This window comes from Bombina bombina, chromosome 9, assembly GCF_027579735.1.
Source record: "Bombina bombina isolate aBomBom1 chromosome 9, aBomBom1.pri, whole genome shotgun sequence".
Classification (NCBI taxonomy): Eukaryota; Metazoa; Chordata; class Amphibia; order Anura; family Bombinatoridae; genus Bombina; species Bombina bombina.
In genome coordinates, this window is record NC_069507.1 from 267,801,106 (window position 1) to 267,821,428 (window position 20,323).

A 20,323-nucleotide genomic window follows, 5' to 3' on the forward strand; every position below is an offset into this window, starting at 1 on the left:
TCTGACTTATTCCTGCTCGCTGACTATTGATTGGATGTACCCTCTGACCTATTCCTGCTTGCTGACTATTGATTGGATGTACCCTCTGACTTGTTCCTGCTCGCTGACTATTTATTGGATGCACCTTCTGACGTATTCCTGCTCGCTGACTTCTGATTGGATGTACCTTCTTACTTATTCCTGCTCGCTGACTATTGATTGGATGTACCTTCTGATTTATTCCTGCTCGCTGAATTCTGATTGGATGTACCTTCTGACTTATTCCTGCTCGCTGACTATTGATTGGATGTACCCTCTGACTTATTCCTGCTCGCTGACTATTGATTGGATGTACCTTCTGACTTATTCCTGCTCGCTGACTATTGATTGGATGTACCCTCTGACTTATTCCTGCTCGCTGACTATTGATTGGATGTACCCTCTGACTTATTCCTGCTCGCTGACTATTGATTGGATGTACCCTCTGACTTATTCCTGCTCGCTGACTATTGATTGGATGTACCTTCTGACTTATTCCTGCTCGCTGACTATTTATTGAATGTACCCTCTGACTTATTTTCTGCTCGCTGACTATTGATTGGATGAACCCTCTGACTTATTCCTGCTCGCTTACTATTGATTGGATGTACCTTCTGACTTATTCCTGCTCGCTGATTATTGATTGGATGTACCTTCTGACTTATTCCTGATCGCTGACTTCTGATTGGATGTACCTTATGATTTATTCCTGCTCGTTGACTATTGATTGGATGTACCTTATGATTTATTCCTGCTCGCTGACTTGTGATTGGATGTATCTTCTGACTTATTCCTGCTCGCTTCCTATTGATTGGATGTACCCTCTGACTTATTCCTGCCTGCTGACTATTGATTGGATGTACCTTCTGACTTATTCCTGCTCGCTGACTATTGATTGGATGTACCCTCTGACTTATTCCTGTTTGCTGACTATTGATTGGATGTACCTTCTGAATAATTCCTGCTCGCTGACTATTGATTGGATGTACCCTCTGACTTATTCCTGCTCGCTGACTATTTATTGGATGTACCTTCTGAATAATTCCTGCTTGCTGACTATTGATTGGATGTACCCTCTGACTTATTCATGCTCGCTGACTATTGATTGGATGTACCTTCTGAGTTATTCCTGCTTGCTGACTATTGATTTGATGTACCCTCTGACTTATTCCTGCTCGCTGACTATTGATTGGATGTACCCTGTGACTTATTCCTGCTCGCTGATTATTGATTGGATGTACCTTCTGACTTATTCCTGCTCGCTGACTTCTGATTGGATGTACCTTATGACTTATTCCTGCTCGTTGACTATTGATTGGATGTACCTTCTGATTTATTCCTGCTCGCTGACTTGTGATTGGATGTATCTTCTGACTTATTCCTGCTCGCTTCCTATTGATTGGATGTACCCTCTGACTTATTCCTGCTCGCTGACTATTGATTGGATGTACCTTCTGACTTATTCCTGCTCCCTGACTATTGATTGGATGTACCCTCTGACTTATTCCTGCTTGCTGACTATTGATTGGATGTACCTTCTGAATAATTCCTGCTCGCTGACTATTGATTGGATGTACCCTCTGACTTATTCCTGCTCGCTGACTATTGATTGGATGTACCTTCTGAATAATTCCTGCTTGCTGACTATTGATTGGATGTACCCTCTGACTTATTCCTGCTCGCTGACTATTGATTGGATGTACCTTCTGAGTTATTCCTGCTTGCTGACTATTGATTGGATGTACCCTCTGACTTATTCCTGCTCGCTGACTATTGATTGGATGTACCCTCTGACTTATTCCTGCTCGCTGACTATTGATTGGATGTACCCTCAGACTTATTCCTGCTCGCTGACTTTTGATTGGATGTACCTTCTGAATAATTCCTGCTCACTGACTATTGATTGGATGTACCCTCTGACTTATTCCTGCTCGCTGACTATTGATTGGATGTACCCTCTGACTTATTCCTGCTCGCTGACTATTGATTGGATGTACCTTCTGAATAATTCCTGCTTCCTTCCTATTGATTGGATGTACCCTCTGACTTATTCCTGCTCGCTGACTATTGATTGGATGTACCCTATGACTTATTCCTGCTCGCTGACTATTGAGTGGATGTACCCTCTGACTTATTCCTGCTTGCTGACTATTGATTGGATGTACCCTCTGACTTATTCCTGCTTGCTGACTATTGATTGGATGTACCTTCTGAATAATTCCTGCTCGCTTCCTATTGATTGGATGTACCCTCTGACTTATTCCTGCTCACTGACTATTGATTGGATGTACCCTCTGACTTATTCCTGCTTGCTGACTATTGATTGGATGTACCCTCTGACTTATTCCTGCTCACTGACTATTGATTGAATGTAACCTCTGACTTATTCTTGTTCGCTGAGTATTGATTGGATGTACCCTCTGACTTATTCCTGCTTGCTGACTATTGATTGGATGTACCCTCTGACTTACTCCTGCTTGCTGATTATTGATTGGATGTACCCTCTGACTTATTCCTGCTCGCTGACTATTGATTGAATGTACCTTCTGACTTATTCCTGCTTGATGACTATTGATTGGATGTACCCTCTGACTTATTCCTGCTTGCTAACTATTAAATGAATGTACCCTCTGACTTATTCCTGCTTGCTGACTATTGATTGGATGTACCTTCTGAATAATTCCTGCTCGCTTACTATTGATTGGATGTACCTTCTGACTTATTCCTGCTCGCTTACTATTGATTGGATGTACCCTCTGACTTATTCCTGCTCACTGACTATTGATTGGATGTACCCTCTGACCTTTTCCTGCTCGCTAACTATTCATTAGATGTACCTTCTGACTTATTCCTGCTCTCTGACTTCTGATTGGATGTACCCTCTGACCTATTCCTGCTTGCTGACTATTGATTGGATGTACCTTCTGAATAATTCCTACTCGCTTACTATTGATTGGATGTACCCTCTGACTTATTCCTGCTCACTGACTATTGATTGGATGTAACCTCTGACTTATTCCTGCTCACTGACTATTGATTGGATGTACCTTCTGAATAATTCCTGTTTACTGACTATTGATTGGATGTATACTCTTTCTTATTCCTGCTCGCTGACTATTTATTGGATGTACCTTCTGACTTATTCCTGCTCGCTGACTTCTGATTGGGTGTACCCTCTTACCTTTTCCTGCTTGCTGACTATTGATTGGATGTACCCTCTGACTTATTCCTGCTCACTGTCTATTGATTGGATGTACCTTCTGAATAATTCCTGCTCGCTTACTATTGATTCGATGTACCTTCTGAATAATTCATGCTCTTTTACTATTGATTGGATGTACCTTCTGACTTATTCCTGCTCGCTGACTATTGATTGAATGTACCCTCTGACTTATTCCTTCTCACTGACTATTGATTGGATGTACCTTCTGAATAATTCCTGCTTGCTTACTATTGATTGGATGTACCTTCTGAATAATTCCTGCTCGCTTACTATTGATTGGATGTACCTTCTGACTTTTTCCTGCTCGCTGACTATTAATTGGATGTACCCTCTGACTTTTTCCTGCTCGTTAACTATTCATTGGATGTACCTTTTGACTTATTCCTGCTCGCTGACTTCTGATTGGATGTACCCTCTGACCTATTCCTGCTTGCTGACTATTGATTGGATGTACCTTCTGAATAATTCCTGCTCACTGACTATTGATTGGATGTAACCTCTGACTTATTCCTGCTCACTGACTATTGATTGGATGTACCTTCTGAATAATTCCTGTTGACTGACTATTGATTGGATGTAACCTCTGAATAATTCCTGTTCACTGACTATTGATTGGATGTAACCTCTGAATAATTCCTGTTCACTGACTATTGATTGGATGTACCTTCTGAATAATTCCTGTTCACTGACTATTGATTGGATGTAGCTTCTGAATAATTCCTGTTCACTGACTATTGATTGGATGTACCTTCTGAATAATTCCTGCTCGCAGACTATTGATTGCATGTTTACTCTTTCTTATTCATGCTCACTGAATATTGATTGGATGTACCTTCTGACTTATTCCTGCTCGCTGACTTCTGATTGGGTGTACCCTTTGACTTATTCCTGCTTGCTGTCTATTGATTGGATGTACCCTCTGACCTATTCCTTCTCGCTGACTATTGATTAGATGTACCCTCTGACCTTTTCCTGCTCGCTGACTATTGATTGGATGTACCTTCTGAATAATTTCTGTTCGCTGACTATTAATTGGATGTGCCCTCTGACTTATTCCTGCTCGCTGACTATTGATTTGATGTACCCTATGACTTATTCCTGCTCGCTAACTATTGATTGGATGTACCCTCTGATTTATTCCTGCTCGCTGACTATTGATTGGATGTACCCTATGACTTATTCCTGCTCGCTGACTATTGATTGGATTTACCCTATGACTTATTCCTGCTCGCTGCCTATTGATTAGATGTACCCTCTGAATTATTCCTGCTCGCTGCCTATTGATTGGATGTACCCTATGACTTATTCCTGCTCGCTGACTATTGATTGGATGTACCCTATGACTTATTCCTGCTCGCTGCCTATTGATTGGATGTACCCTCTGAATTACTCCTGCTCGCTGACTATTGATTGGATGTACCCTATGACTTATTCCTGCTCGCTGACTATTGATTGGATGTACCCTATGACTTATTCCTGCTCGCTGACTATTGATTGGATGTACCCTCTGACCTTTTCCTGCCCGCTGAATATTGATTGGATGTACCTTCTGACCTTTTCCTGCTTGCTGAATATTGATTGGATGTACCCTCTGACCTTTTCCTGCTCGCTGAATATTGATTGGATGTACCCTCTGACCCTTTCCTGCCCGCTGAATATTGATTGGATGTACCTTCTGAATAATTCCTGTTCGCTGACTATTAATTGGATGTACCCTCTGACTTATTCCTGCTCGCTGACTATTGATTAGATGTACCCTCTGACTTATTCTTGCTCGCTGACTATTGATTGGATGTACCTTCTGAATAATTCCTGTTCGCTGACTATTAATTGGATGTACCTTCTGACTTATTCCTGCTCGCTGATTATTGATTGGATGTACCCTCTGACTTATTCCTGCTCGCTGACTATTGATTAGATATACCCTATGACTTATTCCTGCTCGCTGACTATTGATTGGATGTACCCTATGACTTATTCCTGCTCGCTGACTATTGATTAGATATACCCTATGACTTATTCCTGCTCGCTGACTATTGATTAGATGTACCCTATGACTTATTCCTGCTCACTGACTATTGATTAGATGTACCCTCTGACTTATTCTTGCTTGCTGACTATTAATTGGATGTACCTTCTGACTTATTCCTGCTCGCTGATTATTGATTGGATGTACCTTCTGACGTATTCCTGCTCGCTGACTATTGATTGGATGTACCCTATGACTTATTCCTGCTCGCTGACTATTGATTGGATGTACCCTATGACTTATTCCTGCTCGCTGACTATTGATTGGATGTACCCTATGACTTATTCCTGCTCGCTGACTATTGATTGGATGTACCCTATGACTTATTCCTGCTCGCTGACTATTGATTGGATGCACCTTCTGACGTATTCCTGCTCGCTGACTATTGATTGGATTGTTCATATCATAATCACTCAGGACAAGACTACCCTCTTTACGTTCTTTTCATCTTTTACTCTTATTGTATTTTCGTGACCTTCTCTCTTTAGAATTTCTGTCTATTTTTCTCCTGTTTTCTTACAGATCCACTTAACATTTTCTGTTTATGATTCTTTTTTGCTCTTGGCCTTTCATCTCTACGGCTCACTCTTCCTCTATATCCAATAAAGGCTTTTCTGTTTTACATTCAGGAGAGATCAGTTTAACTCTGAGTGCTGAGACTACTCACATAGGAGAAACATGTGACGGCCCCAGTGACCCTTCCCAACCATCCCGCAAGGACACCATGATACAGACCCTCCTTGTAGAGGTGAGAACTTATTAAGCTATATTATTATTATTTATATAAAAGATTTAGCTGTGATATAAGGGTCACTAAACATAAAGACATGCCATAAATAAATATAATATGTTTTTTTTCCCTTTCCCTACAAGGCTGAGGGTATACGGAAAGAAGAAACTAAAAGCAATCTCATCTGCATAAAAGGTAAAAATAAGACAAAGACCATTAGCTTTCCCTGTGAGTGATGCTGTGATCAGATATCCCTGTGTGACACATCAGCCTCATCCCTGGAAGCTTTCTGTGACATTTGTCTCTGAACTCCATAAAGTATTGAATATTTTGTCAATTGCTCATCAGTCTATTTATTGTCCCTCGATCTTGAGGTTGAGGTTCGTGTAGGACCTGAAGATTTGCTGTTCATTTATTTTTTTACAGACAAAAACTATGAGACACCAATCAGCTTAACTACATCCAACAATGTGGTCCCAGATTCAGAAGAGGCATTTGTCACCTGTCTAGGTGAGGGCAGTGTTCAAATGCAAAAAAAAAAAACATGTACACAAACATGCACACACAAAGATAACCCTATACACACACAAACATGCACACACATAGCTAACCCTATACACACACAAACATGCACACATATAGCTAACCCTATGCACACACATAGCTAACCCTATACACACATAGCTAACCCTATACACACACAAACATGCACACATATAGCTAACCCTATGCACACACATAGCTAACCCTATACACACACAAACATGCACACATATAGCTAACCCTATGCACACACATAGCTAACCCTATACACACATAGCTAACCCTATACACACACAAACATGCACACATAAAGCTAACCCTATACACACACAAACATGCACACATATAGCTAACCCTATGCACACACATAGCTAACCCTATACACACATAGCTAACCCTATACACACACAAACATGCACACACAAAGCTAACCCTATACACACACAAACATGCACACACATAGCTAACCCTATACACACAAACATGCACACACATAGCTAACCCTATACACACACAAACATGCACACACAAAGCTAACCCTATACACACATAGCTAACCCTATACACACACAAACATGCACACACAAAGCTAACCCTATACACACATAGCTAACCCTATACACACACAAACATGCACACACATAGCTAACCCTATACACACACAAACATGCACACACATAGCTAACCCTATACACACACAAACATGCACACACATAGCTAACCCTATACACACACAAACATGCACACACATAGCTAACCCTATACACACACAAACATGCACACACAAAGCTAACCCTATACACACATAGCTAACCCTATACACACACAAACATGCACACACAAAGCTAACCCTATACACACATAGCTAACCCTATACACACACAAACATGCACACATATAGCTAACCCTATACACACATAGCTAACCCTATACACACATAGCTAACCCTATACACACACAAACATGCACACACATAGCTAACCCTATACACACATAGCTAACCCTATACACACATAGCTAACCCTATACACACACAAACATGCACACATATAGCTAACCCTATACACACACAAACATGCACACATATAGCTAACCCTATACACACACAAACATGCACACATATAGCTAACCCTATACACACACAAACATGCACACACATAGCTAACTCTATACACACACAAACATGCACACACATAGCTAACCCTATACACACACAAACATGCACACATATAGCTAACCCTATACACACACAAACATGCACACACATAGCTAACCCTATACACACACAAACATGAACACATATAGCTAACCCTTTACACACACAAACATGCACACATATAGCTAACCCTATACACACACAAACATGCACACATATAGCTAACCCTATACACACACAAACATGCACACATATAGCTAACCCTATACACACACAAACACGCACACACATAGCTAACCCTATACACACACAAACATGCACACACATAGCTAACCCTACACACACACAAACATGCACACACATAGCTAACCCTATACACACACAAACATGCACACATATAGCTAAACCTATACACACACAAACATGCACACATATAGCTAACCCTATACACACACAAACATGCACACACATAGCTAACCCTATACACACATAGCTAACCCTATACACACACAAACATGCACACACATAGCTAACCCTATACACACACAAACATACACACACATAGCTAACCCTATACACACATAGCTAACCCTATACACACACAAACATGCACACATATAGCTAAACCTATACACACACAAACATGCACACATATAGCTAACCCTATACACACACAAACATGCACACATATAGCTAACCCTATACACACACAAACATGCACACATATAGCTAACCCTATACACACACAAACATGCACACACAAAGCTAACCCTATACACACACAAACATGCACACACATAGCTAACCCTATACACACACAAACATGCACACACATAGCTAACCCTATACACACACAAACATGCACACATATAGCTAACCCTATACACACACAAACATGCACACATATAGCTAACCCTATACACACACAAACATGCACACACATAGCTAACCCTATACACACATAGCTAACCCTATATACACACAAACATGCACACACATAGCTAACCCTATACACACACAAACATGCACACACATAGCTAACCCTATACACACATAGCTAACCCTATACACACACAAACATGCACACATATAGCTAACCCTATACACACACAAACATGCACACACATAGCTAACCCTATACACACACAAACATGCACACACATAGCTAACCCTATACACACATAGCTAACCCTATACACACACAAACATGCACACATATAGCTAACCCTATACACACACAAACATGCACACATATAGCTAACCCTATACACACACAAACATGCACACATATAGCTAACCCTATACACACACATAGCTAACCCTATACACACACATAGCTAACCCTATACACACACAAACATGCACACATATAGCTAACCCTATGCACACACATAGCTAACCCTATACACACCCAAACATGCACACACATAGCTAACCCTATACACACACAAACATGCACACATATAGCTAACCCTATGCACACACACAGCTAACCCTATACACACCCAAACATGCACACACATAGCTAACCCTATGCACACACAAACATGCACACACAAAGCTAACCCTATACACACATAGCTAACCCTATACACACACAAACATGCACACACATAGCTAACCCTATACACACACAAACATGCACACACATAGCTAACCCTATACACACACAAACATGCACACACAAAGCTAACCCTATACACACATAGCTAACCCTATACACACACAAACATGCACACACAAAGCTAACCCTATACACACACAAACATGCACACATATAGCTAACCCTATACACACACAAACATGCACACATATAGCTAACCCTATACAAACACAAACATGCACACATATAGCTAACCCTATACACACACAAACATGCAAATACATAGCTAACCCTATACACACACAAACATACACATACATTGCTAACCTTATACACATACAAACATACACAATCATGCACACAAATAGCTAACCCTATACACACACAAACATACACAAACATACACACATAGCTAACCCTATACACACACACAAACATACACACACATAGCTAACCCTATACACACACAAACATACACACACACACATAGCTAACCCTATACACACACAAACATACACACACATAGCTAACCATATACACACACAAACATGCACACACATAGCTAACCTTATACACACACAAACATAAACACAAATAGCTAACCCTATACACACACAAACATAAACACACATAGCTAACCCTATACACACACAAACATACACACACATAGCTAACCCTATACACACACACACACATAGCTAACCCTATACACACACAAACATGCACACACATAGCTAACCCTATACATACACACACATAGCTAACCCTATACACACACAAACATGCACACACATAGCTAACCCTATACACACACACAAACATACAAAATATACACACACATAAATAACCTTATACACACACAAACATACACAAACATACACACATATAGCTAAACCTATACACACACAAACATGCACACATATAGCTAACCCTATACACACACAAACATGCACACACATAGCTAACCCTATACACACATAGCTAACCCTATACACACACAAACATGCACACACATAGCTAACCCTATACACACACAAACATACACACACATAGCTAACCCTATACACACATAGCTAACCCTATACACACACAAACATGCACACATATAGCTAAACCTATACACACACAAACATGCACACATATAGCTAACCCTATACACACACAAACATGCACACATATAGCTAACCCTATACACACACAAACATGCACACATATAGCTAACCCTATACACACACAAACATGCACACACAAAGCTAACCCTATACACACACAAACATGCACACACATAGCTAACCCTATACACACACAAACATGCACACACATAGCTAACCCTATACACACACAAACATGCACACATATAGCTAACCCTATACACACACAAACATGCACACATATAGCTAACCCTATACACACACAAACATGCACACACATAGCTAACCCTATACACACATAGCTAACCCTATATACACACAAACATGCACACACATAGCTAACCCTATACACACACAAACATGCACACACATAGCTAACCCTATACACACATAGCTAACCCTATACACACACAAACATGCACACATATAGCTAACCCTATACACACACAAACATGCACACACATAGCTAACCCTATACACACACAAACATGCACACACATAGCTAACCCTATACACACATAGCTAACCCTATACACACACAAACATGCACACATATAGCTAACCCTATACACACACAAACATGCACACATATAGCTAACCCTATACACACACAAACATGCACACATATAGCTAACCCTATACACACACATAGCTAACCCTATACACACACATAGCTAACCCTATACACACACAAACATGCACACATATAGCTAACCCTATGCACACACATAGCTAACCCTATACACACCCAAACATGCACACACATAGCTAACCCTATACACACACAAACATGCACACATATAGCTAACCCTATGCACACACACAGCTAACCCTATACACACCCAAACATGCACACACATAGCTAACCCTATGCACACACAAACATGCACACACAAAGCTAACCCTATACACACATAGCTAACCCTATACACACACAAACATGCACACACATAGCTAACCCTATACACACACAAACATGCACACACATAGCTAACCCTATACACACACAAACATGCACACACAAAGCTAACCCTATACACACATAGCTAACCCTATACACACACAAACATGCACACACAAAGCTAACCCTATACACACACAAACATGCACACATATAGCTAACCCTATACACACACAAACATGCACACATATAGCTAACCCTATACAAACACAAACATGCACACATATAGCTAACCCTATACACACACAAACATGCAAATACATAGCTAACCCTATACACACACAAACATACACATACATTGCTAACCTTATACACATACAAACATACACAATCATGCACACAAATAGCTAACCCTATACACACACAAACATACACAAACATACACACATAGCTAACCCTATACACACACACAAACATACACACACATAGCTAACCCTATACACACACAAACACACACACACATAGCTAACCCTATACACACACAAACATACACACACATAGCTAACCATATACACACACAAACATGCACACACATAGCTAACCTTATACACACACAAACATAAACACAAATAGCTAACCCTATACACACACAAACATAAACACACATAGCTAACCCTATACACACACAAACATACACACACATAGCTAACCCTATACACACACACACACATAGCTAACCCTATACACACACAAACATGCACACACATAGCTAACCCTATACACACACACACACATAGCTAACCCTATACACACACAAACATGCACACACATAGCTAACCCTATACACACACACACAAACATACACAAAATACACACACATAAATAACCTTATACACACACAAACATACACAAACATACACACATAGCTAACCCTATACACACACAAACATGCTCACACACAGCTAACCATATACACACACATAGCTTACCCTATACACACACAAACATGCACACACATAGCTAACCCTGTACACACACAAACATGCACACACATAGCTAACCCTATACACACACAAACATGCACACATATAGCTAACCCTATACACACACAAACATGCACACACATAGCTAACCCTATACACACATAGCTAACCCTATACACACACAAACATGCACACATATAGCTAACCTTATACACACACAAACATGCACACACATAGCTAACCCTATACACACACAAACATGCACACACATAGCAAACCCTATACACACACAAACATGCACACACAAAGCTAACCCTATACACACACAAACATGCACACATATAGCTAACCCTATACACACAAACATGCACACGCATAGCTAACCCTATACACACACAAACATGCACACACATAGCTAACCCTATACACACATAGCTAACCCTATACACACACAAACATGCACACATATAGCTAACCCTATACACACACAAACATGCACACATATAGCTAACCCTATACACACACGAACATGCACACACATAGCTAACCCTATACACACATAGCTAACCCTATACACACACAAACATGCACACATATAGCTAACCCTATACACACACAAACATGCACACACATAGCTAACCCTATACACACACATAGCTAACCCTATACACACACAAACATGCACACATATAGCTAACCCTATTCACACACATAGCTAACCCTATACACATCCAAACATGCACACACATAGCTAACCCTATACACACACAAACATGCACAGATATAGCTAACCCTATGCACACACATAGCTAACCCTATACACACCCAAACATGCACACACATAGCTAAACCTATACACACACAAACATGCACACACATAGCTAACCCTATACACACACAAACATGCACACACATAGCTAACCCTATACACACACAAACATGCACACATATAGCTAACCCTATACACACACAAACATGCACACATATAGCTAACCCTATACACACACAAACATGCACACATATAGCTAACCCTATACACACACACACATGCACACACATAGCTAACCCTATACACACACAAACATGCACACATATAGCTAACCCTATACACACACACACATGCACACACATAGCTAACCCTATACACACACAAACATGCACACACATAGCTAACCCTATACACACACAAACATGCACATACATAGCTAACCCTATACACACAAACATGCACACACATAGCTAACCCTATACACACACAAACATGCACACATATAGCTAACCCTATACACACACAAACATGCACATACATAGCTAACCCTATACACACATAGCTAACCCTATACACACACAAACATGCACATACATAGCTAACCCTATACACACACAAACATGCACACACATAGCTAACCCTATACACACACAAACATGCACACATATAGCTAACCCTATACACACACAAACATGCACATACATAGCTAACCCTATACACACACAAACATGCACACACATAGCTAACCCTATACACACACAAACATGCACACATATAGCTAACCCTATACACACACAAACATGCACATACATAGCTAACCCTATACACACATAGCTAACCCTATACACACACAAACATGCACAAACATAGCTAACCCTATACACACACAAACATGCAAATACATAGCTAACCCTATACACACACAAACATGCACACATATAGCTAACCCTATACACACACAAACATACATAAACATGCACACATATAGCTAACCCTAAACACACACAAACATGCACACATATAGCTAACCCTATACACACACAAACATGCACACATATAGCTAACCCTAAACACACACAAACATGCACACACATAGCTAACCCTATACACACACAAACATGCACACATATAGCTAACCCTAAACACACACAAACATGCACACATATAGCTAACCCTATACACACACATAGCTAACCCTATAGACACACAAACATACACACATATAGCTAACCCTACACAGAAACATACATAAACATGAACACACATAGCTAACCCTATACACACACAAACATGCACACACATAGCTAACCCTATACACACACAAACATACACACACATAGCTAACCCTATACACACACAAACATGCACACATATAGCTAACCCTATACACACACAAACATGCACACACATAGCTAACCCTATACACACACAAACATGCACACATATAGCTAACCCTATACACACACAAACATGCACACACATAGCTAACCCTATACACACACAAACATACACACACATAGCTAACCCTATACACACACAAACATGCACACATATAGCTTACCCTATACACACACAAACATGCACACATATAGCTAACCCTATACACACACAAACATGCACACACATAGCTAACCCTATACACACACATAGCTAACCCTATACACACACAAACATGCACAAATATAGCTAACCCTATACACACACAAACATGCACACACATAGCTAACCCTATACACACATAGCTAACCCTATACACACACAAACATGCACACATATAGCTAACCCTATACACACACAAACATGCACACACATAGCTAACCCTATACACACACAAACATGCACACATATAGCTAACTCTATACACACATAAACATGAACACACATAGCTAACCCTATACACACACACAACCATACACACACATAGCTAACCATATACACACACAAATATACATAAACATACACACACATAGCTAACCTTATACACACACAAACATGCACACATATAGCTAACCCTATACACACACAAACATGCACACATATAGCTAACCCTATACACACACAAACATGCACACATATAGCTAACCCTATACACACACAAACATACACACATAGCTAACCCTATACACACACAAACATACACACATAGCTAACCTTATACACACACAAACATACACAAACATACACACATAGCTAACCCTATACACACACAAACATACACACACATAGCTAACCCTATACACACACAAACATACACACATAGCTAACCCTATACACACACAAACATAAACACACATAGCTAACCCTATACACACACAAACATACACACACATAGCTAACCCTATACACACACAAACATACACAAACATGCACACATATCGCTAACCCTATACACACACAAACATACACAAACATATACACACATAGTTATCCTTATACACACACAAACATACACAAAATACACACACATAGCTAACCTTATACACACACAAACATACACAAACATACACACATAGCTAACCCTATACACACACAAACATGCACACACACAGCTAACCATATACACACATAAACACACACAAATATACACACACATAGCTTACCCTATACACACACAAACATGCACACACATAGCTAACCCTATACACACACAAACATACACACACATAGCTAACCCTATACACACACACAAACATACACACACATAGCTTACCCTATACACACACAAACATACACAAACATAGTTAACCCTATATACACATAAACATACACAAAAATGCACACACAAACATATACACACATAGTTATCCTTATACACACACAAACATACACAAACACACACACATAGCTAACCCTATACACACACAAACATGCACAAACATACCTAACCCTTTACATACACAAACATGAACACGCATAGCTAACCCTATACACAAACATGCACACACATAGCTAACCCTATACACACACAAACATACACAAACATGCACACACATAGCTAATCCTATACACACACAAACACACACAAACATGCACACACATAGCTAACCCTATACACACATACCTAACCCTATACACACACAAACATACACACACATAGCTAACCCTATACACAAAAACATACACAAACATGCACACACATAGCTAACCCTATACACACACAAACATACACACACATAGCTAACCCTATACACACACAAACATGCACACACATAGCTAACCCTATACACAAAAACATGCACAAACATGCACACACAAAGCTAACCCTATACACACACAAACACACACACATAGATAACCCTATACACACACAAACATACACACACATAGCTAACCCTATACACACACAAACATGCACACACATAGCTAACCCTATACACACACAAACATACACACACATAGCTAACCCTATACACACACAAACATGCACACACAAAGCTAACCCTATACACACACAAACACACACACATAGCTAACCCTATACACACACAAACATACACACACAAAGCTAACCCTATACACACACAAACACACACACATAGCTAACCCTATACACACACAAACATACATAAACATGCACACACATTGCTAACCCTATACACACACAAACATGCACACACATTGCTAACCCTATACACACACAAACACGCACACATATAGCTAACCCTATACACACACAAACATGCACACACATAGCTAACCCTATACACACACAAACATGCACACACATAGCTAACCCTATACACACACAAACATGCACACACATAGCTAACCCTATACACACACAAAAATGCACACACATAGCTAACCCTATACACACACAAACACACACAAACATGCACACACATAGCTAACCCTATACACACACAAACATGCACACACATAGCTAACCCTATACACACACAAACATGCACACACATAGCTAACCCTATACACACACACAAACATACATAAACATGCACACACATAGCTAACCCTATACACACACAAACATGCACACACATAGCTAACCCTATACACACACAAACATGCACACGCATAGCTAACCCTATACACACACAAACATACATAAACATGCACACACATAGCTAACCCTATACACACACAAACATGCACACATATAGCTAACCCTATACACACACAAACATACACACACATAGCTAACCCTATACACACACAAACATGCACACACATAGCTAACTCTATACACACACAAACATACACACACATAGCTAACCCTATACACACACAAACATGCACACACATAGCTAACTCTATACACACACAAACATACACACACATAGCTAACCCTATACACACACAAACATGCACACACATAGCTAACTCTATACACACACAAACATACACACACGTAGCTAACCCTATACACACACAAACATGCACACACATAGCTAACTCTATACACACACAAACATACACACACATAGCTAACCCTGTACACACACAAACATGCACACACATAGCTAACTCTATACACACACAAACATGCACACACATAGCTAACCCTATACACACACAAACATGCACACACATAGCTAACCCTATACACACACAAACATGCACACACAAAGCTAACCCTATACACACACAAACATGCACACACATAGCTAACCCTATACACACACAAACATACATAAACACAGTCCTCACTAGTATTCATACATAGACACACAACACTTTTTCCTTATCCCACCAGTGTCACCACAATTGTACATGCAAACACCAGTACACCCTGTATTAACACAATCGCTCGTGCACACACCTGCACAAACCAAATGATATGTAGCTTTGACTCATGGGTCCTTCTTCCTCCTCAGGTGACCCCCTGGGTCTTCCACTGCAGAATCTCCAGAATCTCATCCAGCTGCCGTATGGTTGTGGTGAGCATAATCTTGCCCGTATGGCTCCCATAATACACGTGCTGGAATATCTCAATGCCACAGGACAGCTGACCCCTGAAATACTAGAGAAAGGAAAGCGATTCCTGACAGAGGGTGAGCAGAGCTCCTTATTTACCATTTAAAGACTTTTTTTTACAAATCTATGGGACATTATAGCACAACAGTTATTTATTTAGATTTATGTAACATAGATCCACTGGCTCCCTAATTGCTCTCATCATTGTGTTCCAAAGAAGAGATTCAATATAACTCTCCTCCGATGTACACCTCCGACCTCTCTCATGTATAAATAATCATATTAGAATTCTACATATGTTTCCAAGTAAACTCATTTCACACATTGCACCTTGTATAATCACTGTTATTTCCCTACAATCTAGCTCACTGGGAAAGCACTGAAATGCAATTTCCCTTTCTATCTTGAATGTTTCCATCCATACCTGACTATGCAGAAGTCTAGTATGGAGACAATAACCAATATCCAAATGCTAGATCTGTAACCACTAATCTCACATACAGATGTCCTGTATACAGTCAGTAATTTGCCACGCAGAGAGCATATATATAGCCTGTAATTCTGCAAAGTCAGTGAATAACATTGTAGATGAGGTTAAAAAAAGACCAAAGTCCATCGAGTTCAACCTATACAAATCTAATATATTTAGAAAAAAGCTTCAGTTAAACTTTAATTAATCCCATTAAAAGGTCACCCATTTAACACAAGCAATCATATCCAGGAATTCTGTTTCTAGCCAGAAATATATCCAAACCGTTTTTAAATGTATATAAGCTACTGGCATTCACTACCTCCACAATTTCATTGCTCTAACAGTGAAAAAACCTTTCTGTTGCATGAGATTAAATCTCCTTTCCCTCCAGCCTTAAATTGTGACCTCTTGTCACAAACAATTTTCTTGGAATAAACAGAGCTTCTGCCATCTCTGTATATGGGTCTTGAATATATTTAAATAAAGTTATCATGTCACCTTTCAAGAGCCTTTTTTCTAGAGAAAACAGACCCAGTTTGGCTTACCTCTCCTCATAGCTTAAATTCTCCATTCCGCTTATTAGCTTTGTGGCACTTCTCTGAACTTGTTCAAGGTCTGCAATGTCTTTTTTTGAGATTGGTCCCCAGAACTGCACTCCATACTCAAGGTGAAGTCTTACAAGGGATTTATATAGTGACAGACATATGCTTTCCTCCCTTGAATTAATGCCTCTTATAATACATGCTAGTATCTTATTAGCCTAAGAAGCCGCTGACCTGCATTGTGCACTCATCTTTAGCTTGTTCTATTACTACTCCCAAATCGCTTTCCTCCTCTGTTTGGCTGTCTAGTCCCATTTAAATAATACATTACCTGCTTATTTTTACTTCCAAAATGTTGAACCTTGCATTTTCCTGTAATAAATCTCATTTTCCATTTACTTGCCCATTCTCCTAATTTTTGCAGATCCCCTTGTAACGCAAGTTCAGCCTTCTTTGACCTAATGACCTTATACAACTTTGTATCATCTGTAAAAATAGAGATGTTGCTATTTAATCCTTGCTCCAAGTCATTAATACAAATATTAAAAAGAACAGGCCCAGTACTGATCCCTGGGGGACTCCAATGATCTTTGTTCAATCTGAGTATGATCCATTTACTACTACTCATTGCTCCCTGTCTTTTATACAGTTATATATCCATGAGCTAACATTTTCAGCTATTCCCAGTCCCTTAATTTTGTGCATTAATCTCTCATGTGGCACTGTATCAAACGCCTTTGCAAAATCTATGTATATCCCATCAACTGATTCCCCTTTATCTATATTTTTACTTACTTTCTCGTAGAATCTAATTAGATTAGTTTGACATGATCTATTTCTCATAAAACATGCAGATTTGAACTCATAATCTTGTTTACACCAATATACTCATAAATATAATCCCTTATAACCTCTTCAAGTATCTTCCCCATTATTGTCAGACTAACTGGTCTATAGCTTCCTGGATCAGCCCTGCTTCCCTTTTTAAGTGGCACCACATCAGCATTACACCAATCCTGGGGTACTATGCCTGAGTATAATGAGTAGAAGTTTGTCTATAACAGTGCTAAATTAAAGGGGAACATATATAGCAAGTGTAGTGGAAGCCTCCGTTACTTTTGTACTTGGAGAGGACTGCAGGCCAGCCTCTCCCCACCAACTATGGACCCTGGAACTTGAGGGGATTCTGTGATTTTGGAGGCAGGTGGCCAAGGTACATTTGGAATACTTTTACCCTGGATTCAGGTTTACCCCATTTCCACAAATTC

At 39.9% G+C, this 20,323-nt stretch overlaps 1 protein-coding gene across 1 annotated transcript in view; it reads left to right on the forward strand.

The window, feature by feature from the left end:
* Nucleotides 1-20,323, forward strand: part of LOC128640578 (ovostatin-like) — a 242,508-nt gene that overhangs the window by 84,639 nt on the left and 137,546 nt on the right. The window contains exons 20-23 of the mRNA XM_053693049.1: nucleotides 5,900-6,018; nucleotides 6,144-6,195; nucleotides 6,427-6,510; nucleotides 17,942-18,118. Coding sequence (XP_053549024.1) covers nucleotides 5,900-6,018; nucleotides 6,144-6,195; nucleotides 6,427-6,510; nucleotides 17,942-18,118 — 432 coding nt within the window. The remainder of the gene's footprint in view (nucleotides 1-5,899; nucleotides 6,019-6,143; nucleotides 6,196-6,426; nucleotides 6,511-17,941; nucleotides 18,119-20,323) is intronic.